This window comes from Musa acuminata, chromosome BXJ1-7, assembly GCF_036884655.1.
Source record: "Musa acuminata AAA Group cultivar baxijiao chromosome BXJ1-7, Cavendish_Baxijiao_AAA, whole genome shotgun sequence".
In the NCBI taxonomy this organism is placed as follows: Eukaryota; Viridiplantae; Streptophyta; class Magnoliopsida; order Zingiberales; family Musaceae; genus Musa; species Musa acuminata.
The window spans coordinates 3,579,357-3,594,802 of NC_088333.1; the positions used below are offsets into that span (position 1 = coordinate 3,579,357).

Here is a 15,446-nt window from a genome sequence, read left to right on the forward strand (position 1 = left end):
GATCAGTTAGCTCGATTTATCGACAAATATAAGTGTTTCCAGCAGGCGATTAAAAATGTGATCGTATGAGAATACATTAAAAAAATCTGGCAGATGATAAAAAGAAATTACGTAAAATTTCTGGCAATGAAATTAAAATAAAATATATATTGTTTATCTGGTAAAATACGATAAAGAAATAAAAAAATCCGACCTGCCGGATTCGAACCAGCGACCTAAGGATAACAGTATACAACTACAGTCCTCCGCTCTGCCAACTGAGCTAAGGTCGGTTGACATTTGTGTGACCTATTTTGATATCTATGATCTTTCTTCAATCCTTCTCCTAATACCGGACTATTTTCACATGATCGATGACAATTATACAAAGCAAAGATATATGAAGACATTCAAACATTTTTCATCTCTCCTTAAGCTTTCATTGCCGATTGTCCTGCATTTTCGGTGGCGTCTTAACACACAAAATTGCCAGAATATGATTAACGAGTGAGTCGGTAGGAGTTTCCATTACACAACGTAAAAAACCATTATTTACATGGTCGATATTGTTTCAGTATATTTACATGAATAGAAGAGTCCGTGGGAGTGTTCATGCTTCCAAAGCTTCCAATATGTCAGTGCGCGTCACAATGCCTGTGAACATGACCAAGGTGGCGTGCATTAGCTAAAAATGGTTTGAAGAGCCCGAGCAATGAACTCGGTGCTTTGCGTTCGTTCTCACCTATGACTCGCCTTTCCTCGTTCAAGATGGGTATCCTATGGATCTTCATCTTCAGCATCAAGGCTGCAGCATCTGCATAAGAACAGGTAGATTAGATTCTGATCCTCAGAGTTAGGAGTGGAATCATGTAAGATGTATATACCCGTGACTGTCTTCTCAGGCGACAGTGTGATCGCTGGAGAGGACATGACTTCACCGACGCTCGTCTTGGACTGCAAGAGAACAGAAGGTTTCACGCCCGCATCAATCAAAACCCTAAAAGAAAGGTCAGTCACCAACTCCAAGTGAAGAGGCTCTACTCCCGTCGCTCCTGCAAACGACCCCGATGCATCTGCGCTCGCCGTCGACCACCGGCAGCCCCGACACGGCCTCAAAATGATGGTTGATCTCTTCCAGCATCTGGCTGGCGGTCGCAGTCACGATCGCCGTCGACATGACCTCCCTCAGCGGCGAACAAGGCCCGACCTGGTGCAACTCACAGCGGTAATGAGGAGGGAACTGCGTAACGGAGCCGAGGACATGCACACGCATGCAAGCAAGAAGCGGACCTTATGAGCAGTGATGTGTGACTCGAGATACGCCCGCAGGTCATCGTAGCTCAGCAAAGAGAAGTTCTCGGTCCACTCGCCGGAGATGATCCCTTCCGGGTTCTCGTCCAGCTGCGGCCGGCCGTCCCCGGCCGAGAAGACCGACGGCCTGATCTTTGAGCATCTTCTGTTGTCGCGGGCAGTAGACGGAAAGCTTACACCGGGGTTTGTGGTGCCACCGGAGAAGAAAATGTTCTTGGCACCGACCGAGGGGAGCTGTAGTAGGGGGCCACCGTGGATGGAGCTGCACGCCATTGTATGTGAGTTTGCGATCACTGGACCGTGGAGACTTGGGGGGCTCACAGAGTGGGGATGACAGTAAGTACTCGGATCAGGGCTTCACCACAATATCCTCCGCAAGCTGCATGGGTGTGGGGGTCGGACGTTGAGTTCTCTCGTGTCGTTTTGTGGAAGATGACACAGGTGGGAGGCTCTGATTGGGTGGGAAAGATTTCTGAGAGGACCCACGCCGAGAAGAGGATAAGCTTGGAGAACAGTCTTTGGTCTACTGATTCATGCGCACAAGCAACCCTTGCCATCAATCCCTGTCCATTGAGGACCAGTCGAGCTTTGTTGGTCCCAATCACGTGTCGATGTTTCAACTTAGCCATCAATTAATGTTTGCAGGGCTCATAATGGGCCTAAAAAGGCCTTCATTTATTGCCAATGAAATTATATATATATATATATATATATGAAAAATTACATATGGAAACCGAGCAAGGAGAAAACATCGATCCAAAATAGATTATTAGATGAATATTTCGTTCATATTATATAATATTTTCTTGGGTTAAATCTATTATAAAAAATATACTAAGTCATAATAATCAAGATCATTTATTATTGACTCGAAACTCTTACTTTAAAATCAAAAGAATAATATTAAAAATTCATCATATCTCGATCTTCGTGTAAGCAAGTTATCGAGTGGATCCTCGAACCTTCTTTAGCCATTGATCGAGCTTCGAGACTCCCTTTTAATCATATTGAATCTACTATGCACATGAGTTTGAATTAAGTTATAGTGATTTGATGTGTGGATATCTAATAATTAACTTTTAACATAATAATATTGAAATATCTATTGACGATAATACATGTGTAACTTTTTTTTTTATAGTTCAAGTTATTTTTTTAATGCATTTGTTGTCGATTTCAAGTCACTTTTTAAAAACCTATTTGGTATCAAATTTCAAGTCACCCAACTTTCAATATTTTATATAATTTGGGAAGATAAAACAGACAAGAATATGGGTAATGAATAAAGAAAATGATAAACTATCATTAACTTGATTTCAAGAATTTTTTATCATCTAATTTAGACTCTTCAATTAAACAAATTAGGAGTATTCTGTGGCATGAGATGGATGATATTCTCTCTCTCTCTCTCTCTCTCTTTCTGAGGTAATCAACAAGTTGCAGTATTCCCCCCAACTTCTTTCGAAGGCCTGCCTGAAGACATCCTCTAAACCTCCTTCGATCATCCTTGTGGCCGTGATGTCATCTTGAGAGTTGACACCAATAGACCTAACATATCCCATGCTATATGCTTCCCCAATCCAATTAGGATTCGACAACCCATATGCTTCCACAACCATGTAACCCTCAATTGAGATTGTGACACAGATTTTTAAGCTTCTCGACATCCTTCCCAAAAACATCTTCTTGATGATAAGAACACCTACCGTCTCAGTTCTCAGCACATAGAGAGAGAGAGAGAGAGAGAGACAGAGACAGAGAGGGAAGGGCCCAAACTGTGCTGTGATTGCAGGCAGAAGAAGGTCGAGAAAGGGAGAAAAGTCCATGCAGCCACATCCGTAGCACATGGCTTGAGGATTTGGCGCACAAGGTCATGTTGCATGCATGTGCAAACCTACTGCTGAGAGAGAGAGAGAGAGAGACAGAGAGAGAGGAGACTTGAAAGCAAGAAGGAAAGCCAACAGTGTGGTTGATGATTTGGGAGTCGGCAGTCACCGGATATGGATGAAAGCTTGAGTTGATCGCTTGGATATTTCATGTTATACTTCACTATTTTCTGACTCTAATTAACGAGTCCTTAATGTTGTGGACTTATAAGTCAAACCTCCCAAGAATCTTTCATATAATTTGGCCCTCATCGTTAGAGCAGATATTAAAATTAAACTAAATTATACTTAAATTAAGAAACCCACCAAAAACTATGCTGGAAATGATGACGTCGAGCAAGTTTCTCAAACATGACGTTCGAAAAGATCACGATCATGATGAGATCGGTTGCGAAGGAGCCGTCAAAGGTGTTAATCCGACGGCCGGAAGACCGAGTTTGCCTGGCGGACACGATGCTGAGTTGAACAGCCGAGTTGCCCTGCCGGATACGTCGTCCACTCCAACGCCGCCATCCATGCGCAGGCTGTGCTCCGAACGCACACGGAAGCGGATGCATGCAACATAAATATGCTACGTCGGCTTGGCGATCCTGAGAACACTGAATTGGCCGTGATTTGTGGCCGTCCGTCATGTGGGCGTGCTCGAAGCATGCCGTGAGTGACTCTGTTCGCGTGTGTGTGTGAAGGAGAACCACATGGGACGTGAATGATGGAAAGAGACGGACGTTGACCAGTGGGCGGCAATGGTCTTCCTCTATGATTAAGTGCACGCCGCTGGTCAAAGAAGAAGAACATTACAAGTAAAGATGCGGCTCATTTGCCGCAAATCTTGGACTTGATCCCAGCTATCCAATTTTTGCGATACTAAGCAGAAGAGCGCTACAAGAAATAATATCTTAAATGATTTATCCGTGCAGTCGACTGCTTTCGTTTCTCTCTTTTTTTTCCACCGTCCAAATTGCATCCGATGGTCACCATTCAAACCGTTCTTTTGATGGCCAACCGGAGCTTCCCGGTAGCACGTGTAGGATGGCAATGTCGTCACGGACACGCGTGATGATTGGGGGTTGCTTTGCGGCGACCACGTAATTATGCGCGACACCATCGACGACGACAAACCGTTGTAACGGCAGGCGGGATCGCGTGATGAGGCGAAAGGTGCGGCGGGGAAACCGGCTGCTGCCGGGACGATATCCGACGTGGAGGAGGTGCCTCCCGGGACGAAGCGAAGCCTGGGTCGAGCACGGCGTTAATGTCGGCTGAGGCGACGGAGGACGACGACCCCCTCTCACGTCGTCGGTGGTGGGCGTTGAGTGAGACGCCGTCTCCACTAACGGCGGTTGCAAGGCTGGTAGTTTTCCGTTTCGCGGCTATATAATGGCGCTTCCGCGCGGTGTTTCTCGCCAACTCCTCTTCTGGGAAGCGAGAGAGAGGCGAAGAGGGCGACGATGGCGGAGGGTTCGAAGTGCAGTCCGTCTCTGCTGCTGCTACTGTTGCTTCTCGGCCTCCTACTTGTCTCTGCAATTTCCTCCGATTCGAGGTACCTTTTTATCGTCCTTTATATCCATTCTTAGTTCAGGAGATCTTCAAGTACGAACTCGATTTGAAGAAAAGATCTCTCCGAGTACGGGGTTTAGGTGCGGAGCAGAAGCCATTGCTCTGGAAACAGGGGGGCTCCAGTTTCTCATGATCGCTTTCCTCTGAGCAGAGCAAAGGCCGTAGCTTTTCGCTGATGAAGGGAGTTCGGGAAGCCGTAGAGACCGCTCTCACGTGTTTTCTTTCTTGGCGTTAATGTAGGAACGGGGGAGCTTCACGGAGGGGTCTGAGGGAGGCCAAGGCGAACGCGACGAGCGCCGCTGCTCCTGCGGAAGCGAGGTGAGTTTTGTCACACCCAGCTCGATTTGGTAAATCGGAGGACCTGGACCGTTGGAGTTAGTCTAGAATGGATCCGGACCGTCGGATCTCACCGATGCCGTCTACCGGCATCGTAGATTCCCCTTCTTCCAAGTGTTCGACGTTTTCCTTCGCCCTTTTTGATCCGAGCTCAGAGAGCGGCAGACCACCTCGAGCTGTGTGGGTTTCCCCAAAAGTTGTAGCATCTCGACTTCCGAGATAAAAAAGAGAACAAAAATCCAAATATGTGATCAAGAATTACGCCTCGTTAATGTGTAACTCATTCTGAGATGCTTCTCCTTCTTCTCCTAGGGCTGTAGCCGGGACGGCAGAAGCCGCAGTCGATGATCCGGAAGAGGTTGCTTCCGCTGTCCAAATGTAAGTTCAATAGAGAAGATGCAATTTTTTTGTGGGTATACCTTTGGTTTGGTAGTAACAGAGAGAGAAACATGGTCCATCAGGATCATAAGCAACAGCACGGCTCGTCGATCTCTCGGTTACATGTCATGCGGCACGGGCAACCCGATCGACGACTGCTGGCGGTGCGATCCGGACTGGCATCTCAACCGGAAAAGGCTGGCCGACTGTGGGATTGGCTTCGGCCGCAACGCCCTCGGTGGGCGCGACGGGCAGTACTACGTCGTGACGGATGCCGGGGACGACGATCCCGTGAATCCTCGCCCGGGAACGCTTCGGTACGCGGTCATCCAAGACGAGCCCCTGTGGATCACCTTCGAGCGCGACATGGTGATCACGCTCAAGGAGGAGCTCATCATGAACAGCTTCAAGACGGTCGACGGGCGCGGCGCCAACGTCCACATCGCCAACGGCGCCTGCATCACCATCCAGGACATCACCAACGTCATCATCCACGGCCTCCACATCCACGATTGCAAGCCCACCGGGAACGCCATGGTCCGCAGCTCCCCTTCCCACTATGGATGGAGGACCATGGCCGACGGCGATGGCGTATCCATCTTCAGCTCCAGCCACATCTGGGTCGACCACTGCTCTCTGTCCAACTGCGCCGATGGGCTCGTTGATGCCGTCGTGGGCTCTACTGCCATCACGATCTCCAACAATTACTTCACCCACCACAACGAGGTATTCCATTCTCGCCGTGCTCTTGTTAGATGCCGTCAGGATCATACTGACACCGATCGAGTGTTGGCCAAATCGATGCAGGTCATGCTTTTGGGTCACAGTGATTCTTACGTAAGGGATAAATCCATGCAAGTTACGATCGCATTCAACCATTTTGGCGAGGCACTGATTCAGAGAATGCCCAGGTATCTTCTTGAACATTCAAATCATGTTCCTACATGAGATGACACAGTGCGGAACTTGCAGGTGCAGGCATGGTTACTTCCATGTCGTAAACAATGACTACACACACTGGGAGATGTATGCCATCGGTGGGAGTGCAAATCCAACCATCAACAGCCAGGGCAACCGATACCTCGCCCCGACCGATCCGTTTGCCAAGGAGGTACACTGTTCTCCATCCTCTGTTTCGTGTCAGGATTCACCTCGCTCGCTCACACTGTACTTCGATCGAACAGGTGACGAAGAGGGTGGACACGGATGCGAGCGTGTGGAAGAGCTGGAACTGGAGGTCGGAGGGTGACCTGCTACTAAACGGTGCTTACTTCACCCCCTCCGGTGCAGGCGCTTCAGCCAGCTACGCAAGGGCCTCCAGCCTCGGGGCCAAGCCTTCTTCATTGGTCGCCTCATTGACTTCCAATGCTGGCGTCCTTTCCTGCCGAGCGGGGGCTCAATGCTAATGCAACGCCCACCACCGCCAGAAGAACAGAATTCCCGATTCTTTATGCTGCATCCTCAGCAATGTCATTTCCTCCAGATTGCCCAACCTCCGCCTGCTTCCACCGCATGCGGAAGCGTTGTCTGTTTCATCGTTTCTGTTGTTTTGGCTCCTCATCTATATATATACTCTCCTCTTCTACTTCTAGCTTTCTTCACAGCTTCTATTGCCTCCCATTTCTCATTCTTATGGCTGTTGTGATAGGTGTTTCTAACACTGGGAAAGCAATCCTTGATTTTTTTTCTAATCTTAATGCAAATCTAGAAAACCAACGGCTACAAGGGATGCTGGCAATAAAAGAAAAAATCTCCGTGTAAAAATAATCAATCACACAAAAAAGGGGAAAAAGTCTGGATGTCAGAATTAAGATCGCGTGTCCGCATGCGGAACAGGAAATAAGGGGAATTAAGTTATCGTGGCGTTGGTGGCTGCCACGTAGCCCAATCCCCAACGATAGAAGGGAAGCGACCGGGGTGTTGCGTCTCTCGTCGCGAGAATAAAAATCCTCTCCCCCTTCCGAGCTCTTCCCAACTCAACTCCTTCCTCTTCACCTTGGCAGCCGCCCACGCTGCCCACCGAGAGAGAGAGAGCGAGACGAGATCTCCCACTTCTAAGCTGGTGAGTCCTCTTCTGATCATTCTTGTAGACGACGGTACTTTTTGCTCTTGGAGAGAGAAGAAAAAAGGCTTCTTTTTTTCTTTTCTTTTGGGGATAGATTTGTAGGTTGTGAGGAACAAGAAGGGCTTCCGTCTCTTTGATCACGTTTAGATTCAGGCTGCAATTTAGGTGCTCAAGGTTGCTGAAGGGTCTTACGGTCGATAAATTGTGAGCGGAAATTGGTCCCCTTGTCGTTCTGCGGGGGGATGTTTCCTGTGACGAGTAGATTGGATCCTGGAAACCCTTTGCTATCATTTTTCTTATCGATCAATGAGTTCAAGAGAAAATTTTCACCTTTTTTCAGTTCTTTCTCGTTATAAGTTGGTATTAATATGTTTGTTCTTCAAAGGATTCCCCTATGCTGTACTAAAAAGATGAATTGTATGACCCCCCCCGACCGCATAGTATCAAAGATTGGCCTTTTGAAATAGATGCGGCCTTATAAACAAAATATGAAGTACCAGCATGGAGGCTATCTTTTGGCAGACTTCATTATGATAGTGGTGTGGTTGTTTGGCATTTAAATGGACTATAGTCAGAAATGCAAGGAATTCGAGTATACTAGATTTGCTACAGCATCATATCCAAGGGAAATGATGCTCCATTAGACTTACTTTCACTGCTAAGTCGGATCTTTGCATTCAGTCTTCTTAGGTTAACCAACTTTGAATTCATTCGATTGGTTTGCGGAACACCCTCAATTCGTCTCATTAGTAGCAAAAGAAGTGTATCTATGTGGAACATGCACTTCTTGAACTGTGGTGAGCTGAACACAGGCATTCGTGCTTGAGCCCAATTTCGCAAACCTTCCCTTTGTTTGATTGAGCCAAGCTCGAGGCCTGGTTTGTTCAAACTCAGGTTGTTTGCTCGGTCCTGTTGCTAGTTGTATGAGTTTACAGTTCTGCTTTGATGATCTGACATATCTTTGTTCTGGCTGGACAGGGAGAATAATGGCAGCTTCATCAGTATGCCTGACTACAAAACCAAGATTTACCAAGCAGATTTTTGGAAACCATCTGACTTATTCAGCAGGCCTTCCTTCACTCTCTGTTTTGTCTCGGCCAATCTCTGTTTCTGCCTCTTTGGACCAGAAGCAGCATGAAGGAAGAAGAGGATTTCTTAAATTTCTCCTTGGAAATATTGGATTAAGCTTGCCCACCATAGTGGGTGCAAGGAAAGCTTATGCTGATGATCAAGGTGTATCATCTTCAAGAATGTCATATTCAAGATTCTTAGAGTATCTAGACAAGGATAGGGTGAAGAAAGTTGACTTGTTTGAGAATGGAACCATAGCTATAGTGGAAGCTGTTTCTCCTGAGCTTGGCAACCGGGTCCAGAGAGTCCGTGTGCAACTTCCCGGTCTTAGTCAGGAGCTTCTTCAGAAGTTGAGAGAGAAGAATATTGATTTTGCTGCACATAATGCTCAAGAAGACTCTGGATCTCTTTTGTTCAATTTGATTGGAAACTTGGCTTTCCCCCTTATCCTAATAGGAGGTTTGTTTCTTTTGTCGAGACGGTCATCTGGTGGGCTTGGTGGACCTGGAGGCCCTGGCTTTCCACTTGCCTTCGGTCAATCAAGAGCCAAGTTCCAGATGGAACCTAATACGGGGGTCACTTTTGATGATGTTGCTGGAGTAGATGAAGCAAAACAGGACTTTATGGAAGTAGTTGAGTTCCTGAAAAAGCCCGAGAGATTCACTGCAGTGGGAGCCCGTATTCCTAAAGGTGTCCTTCTAATAGGTCCTCCAGGAACTGGAAAGACTTTGCTTGCCAAGGCAATTGCTGGTGAAGCAGGTGTCCCATTTTTCTCAATTTCAGGATCTGAATTTGTAGAAATGTTTGTTGGTGTCGGTGCGTCACGAGTTCGTGACCTTTTCAAGAAGGCCAAAGAGAATGCTCCTTGTATTGTGTTTGTTGATGAGATCGATGCCGTTGGTAGGCAAAGAGGAACAGGAATTGGAGGAGGAAATGATGAAAGAGAACAGACTCTCAATCAGCTTTTGACTGAAATGGATGGCTTTGAAGGAAATACTGGTATAATTGTCATTGCAGCGACCAACCGCGCAGACATTCTGGATTCTGCTTTACTTCGGCCTGGTCGATTTGACAGACAGGTTAGTAACATCCCTTTTATATCTAGGCCTAAGATTCCAAAACATGCTGAGGAGAAACAATTGAATCATAAATTTAAATTTAGATTATTATTTGCCATTACATCTACAAAATGGTAGTATTTCGAGATTTATTTTCTCTAACGTTCTGACTTCTGAGGAATTGTGGTTACAATTTTCAGGTTACGGTGGATGTTCCAGATGTTCGGGGACGTACAGAAATCCTGAAGGTTCACGGCAGCAATAAAAAATTTGAGGCTGATGTTTCACTTGATGTTATAGCAATGAGAACTCCTGGTTTCAGTGGAGCAGATCTTGCAAATCTTTTGAATGAAGCAGCCATCCTGGCTGGCCGCCGTGGTAAACCGGCAATATCATCGAAAGACATAGATGATTCTATTGACAGGATTGTGGCTGGCATGGAAGGAACCATAATGACAGATGGTAAAAGCAAAAGTCTGGTTGCATATCATGAAGTCGGACATGCAATTTGCGGGTAAGAATAGCCTCTCATGTTACAAATCAGTTTGTCCTTTGTGTTTCTGTAAAATTCTAGGCAAGCTGCATGGCCTTCCAAATTTTGTGGCGAGTTCTTTATCTTTTCCCTCTAAAATGAACTAACTAAAATCAACTTGTAGCCTTTCTGATACTTCCAGCAATGATTAATCAGTTGCCCAATTGCTGATATTGCCTCTTAAACTTAGTTGTTGTTGCTTTTTCATATGTCGGCTTGTGGAAAGTTAGACTCGGGTATGGATTTTCTACGAAGTGTTAATCCATTATTCTTCCGTCTTTGACTTGTTCTTCCGTGATAGGGAAGTGAAGCAAATCTCAGCAACTTAGGATCATTGGTATAGGTAACTGCAGTTGACTAACTCTAAAAGGTGTTTTTGGCTCTTCATTTTCCATTCTAATCTAACAACTTTTACCATGTTAAATTGTTTGTAGTTAAACCTTAGCTGTTTTCTCCTCTAAGTCCATTAATTTGTCAACATTAGTTTTAGATTGTCTTCTCAACACCTAATTGACATTTCCAAATTGCAGAACATTAACTCCAGGACATGATCCTGTGCAAAAGGTCACCCTCGTTCCACGTGGCCAGGCACGTGGACTGACATGGTTCATCCCCATGGATGATCCTACTTTGATTTCAAAGCAACAGCTTTTTGCAAGAATTGTTGGTGGTCTTGGAGGAAGAGCGGCTGAGGAGGTTATCTTTGGGGAATCTGAGGTGACCACTGGTGCAGCTGGTGACCTACAGCAGATCACTGGCTTGGCCAAACAGGTTAGTGTTACATCACAACTTTTTTATTTGCACAGCAACAAGAAATTGTGTATTAGCTTTTTCACTATGTTCTGCTGCTCCTTTGTTGAAATGATGAGTGATAATAAACTGCCTTGAGAAAGTTAAAATAGGATGAAATAGAAATTCAGAAATCAAAAATATTTTGACACCTCGAGACAAACCTGCTTTGAATAGTCCACACACTTCTCTTTTTTGTAACTAAATGCAACTCATGGGACTCCTTGAACATTTGCATTGCTCAGTCTCAGATGATGACACAGAAGACAAATTGCAGCAACTTAACTGTTGTGTCAAGTGTCACCCTGTTGTTATCACATACGGCTTTCTTACCAAAATATGGGAGCTCTTCTTAAATTCTGATTTATTTCTTACACTTGCATCTCTCTATAAGAAATGAATAGAAGTTTGGAGCTGTCCTGTGGCACAGGAAAACCTTTTTGGTTTCTGTGCTTGTTGGATGATTACTTACATGTTTTGCATAATGCAACATGGATCATCAGATTGACATACTCTGGTCATTGTATATCACACCAACTATTTCCTCGTGTGATCATGTTGATGTCATGAAAAATTTAAAGTTTTCTTATTCTATCGCCTCCAAAGAAATATTCTGTGGCAGCATATGGAGATGGATACCTTGTCTACAGATATTCTGGCATCTGACATAATAGCTGCTTGGAAAAAGATACTATGGACATGATGGATGATGATTAAGGGAACTAGGAACTGATTATAAAGGTGGTTGTCTTCTATGAAATATATATCGACTACTGAATTAGACAGATGAATAGGTTTTATTTGTCTTATGTTTCATGGTATGCTTGTACCGTCTTGAGCATTCATAACTGTCTCCTTTTATTTCCTTTTTCTTTTCCCTGTTGCAGATGGTGGTGACATTCGGTATGTCTGAGATTGGTCCATGGTCGCTTATGGATTCAGGAGCACAAAGTGGTGATGTTATCATGAGAATGATGGCCAGAAACTCAATGTCCGAGAAACTTGCTGAAGACATCGATGCTGCTGTGAAGCGGATCTCAGACAGCGCATACGAGATTGCACTGAGTCATATTAGGAACAATCGGGAAGCCATTGATAAGATCGTCGAGGTGCTACTAGAGAAGGAAACGATGACTGGCGATGAATTCCGAGCAATTCTTTCCGAGTTTGTGGAGATCCCTGTGGAGAACAGGGTTCCTGCGGCCACACCAGCTGCCGTCTCAGCTTAATTTGCTACGTCAAAGATAAACTTCTTGTCATTAACCATTTAACAAAGACTATATCTCAATCTTTGTGTAAAACCCTTTTGAGGGTGATCATGTGAGATACAATCTGTGTAATATCTTGTTCGTCTATAGCAAGTGTAATGAAATTTATGATCTCAATAAACTGTAAAAGCAAGATAATTTTTTAACTTAATGTGACACATTCAAACAGTCATTGTAGTTCTTTCAGAACAATCAATTTGTTAATGGTGTTTTCGCCCAAAATACATAACTAACCTGTGATGTTCTGTGCAATCTAATTGTCGAAGGATTATTTGTGTTTTGTGACTAAAAACTGTGCCTTGTTTTTTTCTATCAAAAAATTTTACCTATTCCTCAATCTTACAAATATAAACAAAAATTTAAATATTTTTAATTTATTTTTACATGGTTTAATTATAACAAAATGTAAGCGATCCCGACTAATGCTATTATTGGTGTTGTCATCCTATTTTATCTAATATAATATTTTAATTCAAAGAATCTCATACCAAAATGTATTATTTCACATGTAATTTATATTACTATAAATCTAATTCATATGTTAAGATGAGTCCATGTTGCGTATCTACCATTCCAAGATTGGTGCTGTGATACATCAATTGATGGAGACGGCGTTGCTCACAATTGTGTCCATAGATATCATTGCCAAAAAATTGTACAATCATGTCCTACAGACAATGGACAAATTATTATGAAACATTTATTCGCATAACATTATCAGTATAATTATCAATTAAACAATTTTCATTGCAAAATACATGAAACATTTTCATACAAAATTCCACGCTTAGTGGGTTTAGTGAAGGGATGTGTGAACCACTTTCTTGGCACATCCAACCGTTCTCGTGTGTTTGGCTGCGTCAATATCCGTGCAACACATCATCATCCTGGAAATCCCATTAATTCCTCGCAAAGCGGTCGAGGGAGAGGTTAGGCTATGAGTATTGCGCTCAAATCGCACCCGCATTGTGAAACACGTAACTCGTAGCCTGAAGAAGGCCCGAGTGGGACCGACCCGACGTACGTCATTTCATCAGGTACGTTGGGCGCGTGAACGTTTCGAGTCACCAACCAGAAAAGGACGCCGAACCATGAGGATCACAGACTGTCGCCGTCCGCGCGAGGCTGTAATGCCCTCTGTCCAACCACCATCCAGATAAGTGCATATGTGGACGGGGCCCATGGTCAATCGCCATTGCAACGAGTGCTTCTGGTGTTTGCCCGCTCGCACGGAACACGGGAGCGGCTGCAGTGGGCCCCGCATGTTTAGATTTGACCGTACGAATGGTTCCTGCGAACGATCGGTTACTTCGGACGAGTCCCGTCACTGTTCACCGCTTCCTCTCTGATCACCGCCGCGAAAACACCACGGAACATGCCAGCCCACGCGATCGCACGGTACCGTCACGCTGCCCCGATACCCGAGTAGCCAACGGCCGAAGAGATCGTATGGGACCCATCAGTAGCCTCTTAGAGACCGAGTAAGCGTGGGTAACTTTGCCAGGCTTTACATATGAACAGGAGACATGCCGCGTTGGAGCCATGGTTTTCAGACACGTGGCAGCGATACCGACGAAGAGCGAAGCAAAATAGTTAGCCAACTACAGCTGGAAACAGCGCACTGTCTAAATGCTTCGTGGTTAGTAACAGAGCACCAGCTTTTCTGAAAGACTGGCCTTTGATCGACGACACGACTCGAGTACAAAAAGCTCGACAAAGAAGATTTCACTGTTCCTTCTCCTTTTTCTTTCTGATTCATATGATTCTTCTCTGCTGTGCTGTAGTTACAGTGGCCACTGCAACTGGTGACCCAGATCGAACTGGCTTGAAAGCAATGAAATGCATAAGAATCGGATTCGACTTGTCTTTTCTTCTGAAATCTGAAGAATTTACCTTGAATGACCTCCAAAATGGCGACTTTGAGCTCCGAGAGTAATCGGAGGAGAGAAAAGCGATTACTTTGACGCGAATTCCGTTGCGACGGAGAGCGTCGAGATCTCTGCCTCTTCTTCGGGTGTGGCTGGGAGGTTGAGGTCGATGAAGCTGCCTTCGAGGACGAAAGGAGAGAGCGGCGGTAGTGGACGGTGAACGGGGGCAGTGATGGCGGAGGAAAGATGGGATCTTTTGTGGCCGCCGAGCGCCTGGCCGGAGGAGAAGACCCTGCAGCAGTAAGGGCACTCGAAGAGCTTGGGCTCGCGGTCAGGAGGGTTGGTATCGGCGGTCGGGATGCGTTCCACCTCGACCCTCTTGTGGCTCGCGCGGTGGCCGCCGAGAGCTTGATACGACCGGAAGAACTTCCCGCACGTGCTGCATTGGTACCTGGTCCTCTTCCGCCGTGATCTGGCGGCGAGCGGCGGTTCCGGTTCCTTCTCCTCCACTTGATCGTAATAGATCTCCTCCTCTTCGTCCTCATTGGTCTCGTCCAAGCCGTTGGATCGCTGGCCCTCTGCTTCCGATTTGGACCAGGCGTCGCGGGAGAGCAGCATGAGGCAGCGGGCGACGTCCTCCTCAGTCGAGGCGTCCGAGACGGAGCTGACCTGTTTGGCGTCGGCGACGGCATCAACTTGGCGGCGAGGACGGCTTAGCCGCCGTCGGAAGGACGACTCCGCGTCGCTCTCGCCCTCATGAACGACGGTGGAGGATCCGCCTGCGGCGACGGAGGAGAACTCAGGATCGACAAGTCGGAAGCTTCTCTTCGGGTTCTTGCGGAAACCGTACGCGCCCATCGCCGGCGTGCCCTCCGCCGCCACGGAGAAAGAGGACGAGGAGGCGGAAGGAGAGGGGAGTGCCTGCTGAGCCATCGCGGGACGAGCGGCAGAGTTCCTGTGGGAGCGCATGTGACCGCCGAGTGCGTGGCCATTGGAGAAGCGGCGGCCGCAGAGCCTGCATCTTGGTCTATCCATGACCTCAAAGATCGGATCTTTGGATCTCTTTGAGCTCGTTCTCTTCACTGTTCCATTGCCCCTCTCGTGTTCTCCTCTGCGAGCTGCTGTGTGAGCTTAGGAACACAGAAAAAAAAGGGCGCTGGTGAACCCAGTTCTCATTCCTCTCTCTCGTTCCGACAAATGACAGCGAGGAGGGACGAGGCGGAAGGGCAGATGGATACCACAACTTTAATCCAAAAAGCAAGGTCATTAAGATCAAGCAATACAGCAAAAGACACCAGCAGCGAACAGAGCACTGTCCCAGCCCCTCTCTGTTCTATACGTATAACAC

General features: G+C 46.2%; 4 protein-coding genes and 1 non-coding gene across 5 annotated transcripts; 2 read left to right on the plus strand and 3 right to left on the minus strand.

Moving 5' to 3' along the window:
- Positions 1-187: 187 nt before the first annotated feature.
- TRNAY-GUA (transfer RNA tyrosine (anticodon GUA)) lies at positions 188-272 on the minus strand. The gene is given in 2 exon segments: positions 188-223; positions 236-272. It is a non-coding gene; the product is annotated as a tRNA-Tyr (tRNA).
- Positions 273-476: 204 nt separating this feature from the next.
- Positions 477-1,859, minus strand: LOC103990638 (uncharacterized). Its single transcript, XM_009409846.3, has 5 exons — positions 1,270-1,859; positions 1,001-1,186; positions 864-933; positions 722-793; positions 477-633 (listed from the first exon to the last, which is right to left on the minus strand). The coding sequence occupies exons 1-5, from the start codon at positions 1,561-1,563 to the stop codon at positions 590-592; spliced, it is 666 nt and encodes a 221-aa protein (XP_009408121.2). The 5' UTR covers positions 1,564-1,859; the 3' UTR covers positions 477-589.
- A 2,526-nt stretch (positions 1,860-4,385) lies between these two features.
- On the plus strand, positions 4,386-7,038 carry LOC135678277 (probable pectate lyase 8). The gene is made up of 7 exons (XM_065190877.1): positions 4,386-4,716; positions 4,974-5,051; positions 5,382-5,447; positions 5,531-6,173; positions 6,255-6,358; positions 6,420-6,558; positions 6,632-7,038. Exons 1-7 carry the CDS (start codon positions 4,625-4,627, stop codon positions 6,851-6,853), a joined length of 1,344 nt encoding a protein of 447 aa, XP_065046949.1. The 5' UTR covers positions 4,386-4,624; the 3' UTR covers positions 6,854-7,038.
- Positions 7,039-7,352: 314 nt separating this feature from the next.
- Positions 7,353-12,376, plus strand: LOC135678275 (ATP-dependent zinc metalloprotease FTSH 2, chloroplastic-like). Its single transcript, XM_065190875.1, has 5 exons — positions 7,353-7,509; positions 8,491-9,662; positions 9,842-10,155; positions 10,704-10,944; positions 11,850-12,376. Exons 2-5 carry the CDS (start codon positions 8,499-8,501, stop codon positions 12,189-12,191), a joined length of 2,061 nt encoding a protein of 686 aa, XP_065046947.1. The 5' UTR covers positions 7,353-7,509; positions 8,491-8,498; the 3' UTR covers positions 12,192-12,376.
- A 1,447-nt stretch (positions 12,377-13,823) lies between these two features.
- LOC135678278 (zinc finger protein ZAT9-like) lies at positions 13,824-15,412 on the minus strand. The gene is made up of 2 exons (XM_065190878.1): positions 14,124-15,412; positions 13,824-14,050 (listed from the first exon to the last, which is right to left on the minus strand). Exon 1 carries the CDS (start codon positions 15,131-15,133, stop codon positions 14,186-14,188), a length of 948 nt encoding a protein of 315 aa, XP_065046950.1. The 5' UTR covers positions 15,134-15,412; the 3' UTR covers positions 13,824-14,050; positions 14,124-14,185.
- Positions 15,413-15,446: the final 34 nt, after the last annotated feature.

Bases quoted from the DNA above. Each gene is read 5' to 3' on its own strand.
- LOC103990638 (XM_009409846.3), bottom strand. From the start codon at position 1,563: ATGGCGTGCAGCTCCATCCACGGTGGCCCCCTACTACAGCTCCCCTCG. The intron at 1,187-1,269 runs GTCCGCTTCTTG...GAGTTGCACCAG, and splicing joins CACACATCACTGCTCATAAG to GTCGGGCCTTGTTCGCCGCT. The intron at 934-1,000 runs GTTGGTGACTGA...GTTCTCTTGCAG, and splicing joins GTAGAGCCTCTTCACTTGGA to TCCAAGACGAGCGTCGGTGA.
- LOC135678277 (XM_065190877.1), top strand. From the start codon at position 4,625: ATGGCGGAGGGTTCGAAGTGCAGTCCGTCTCTGCTGCTGCTACTGTTG. The intron at 4,717-4,973 runs GTACCTTTTTAT...GCGTTAATGTAG, and splicing joins GCAATTTCCTCCGATTCGAG to GAACGGGGGAGCTTCACGGA. The intron at 5,448-5,530 runs GTAAGTTCAATA...ATGGTCCATCAG, and splicing joins GTTGCTTCCGCTGTCCAAAT to GATCATAAGCAACAGCACGG.
- LOC135678275 (XM_065190875.1), top strand. From the start codon at position 8,499: ATGGCAGCTTCATCAGTATGCCTGACTACAAAACCAAGATTTACCAAG. The intron at 10,156-10,703 runs GTAAGAATAGCC...TCCAAATTGCAG, and splicing joins GTCGGACATGCAATTTGCGG to AACATTAACTCCAGGACATG. The intron at 10,945-11,849 runs GTTAGTGTTACA...TCCCTGTTGCAG, and splicing joins TCACTGGCTTGGCCAAACAG to ATGGTGGTGACATTCGGTAT.
- LOC135678278 (XM_065190878.1), bottom strand. From the start codon at position 15,133: ATGGATAGACCAAGATGCAGGCTCTGCGGCCGCCGCTTCTCCAATGGC.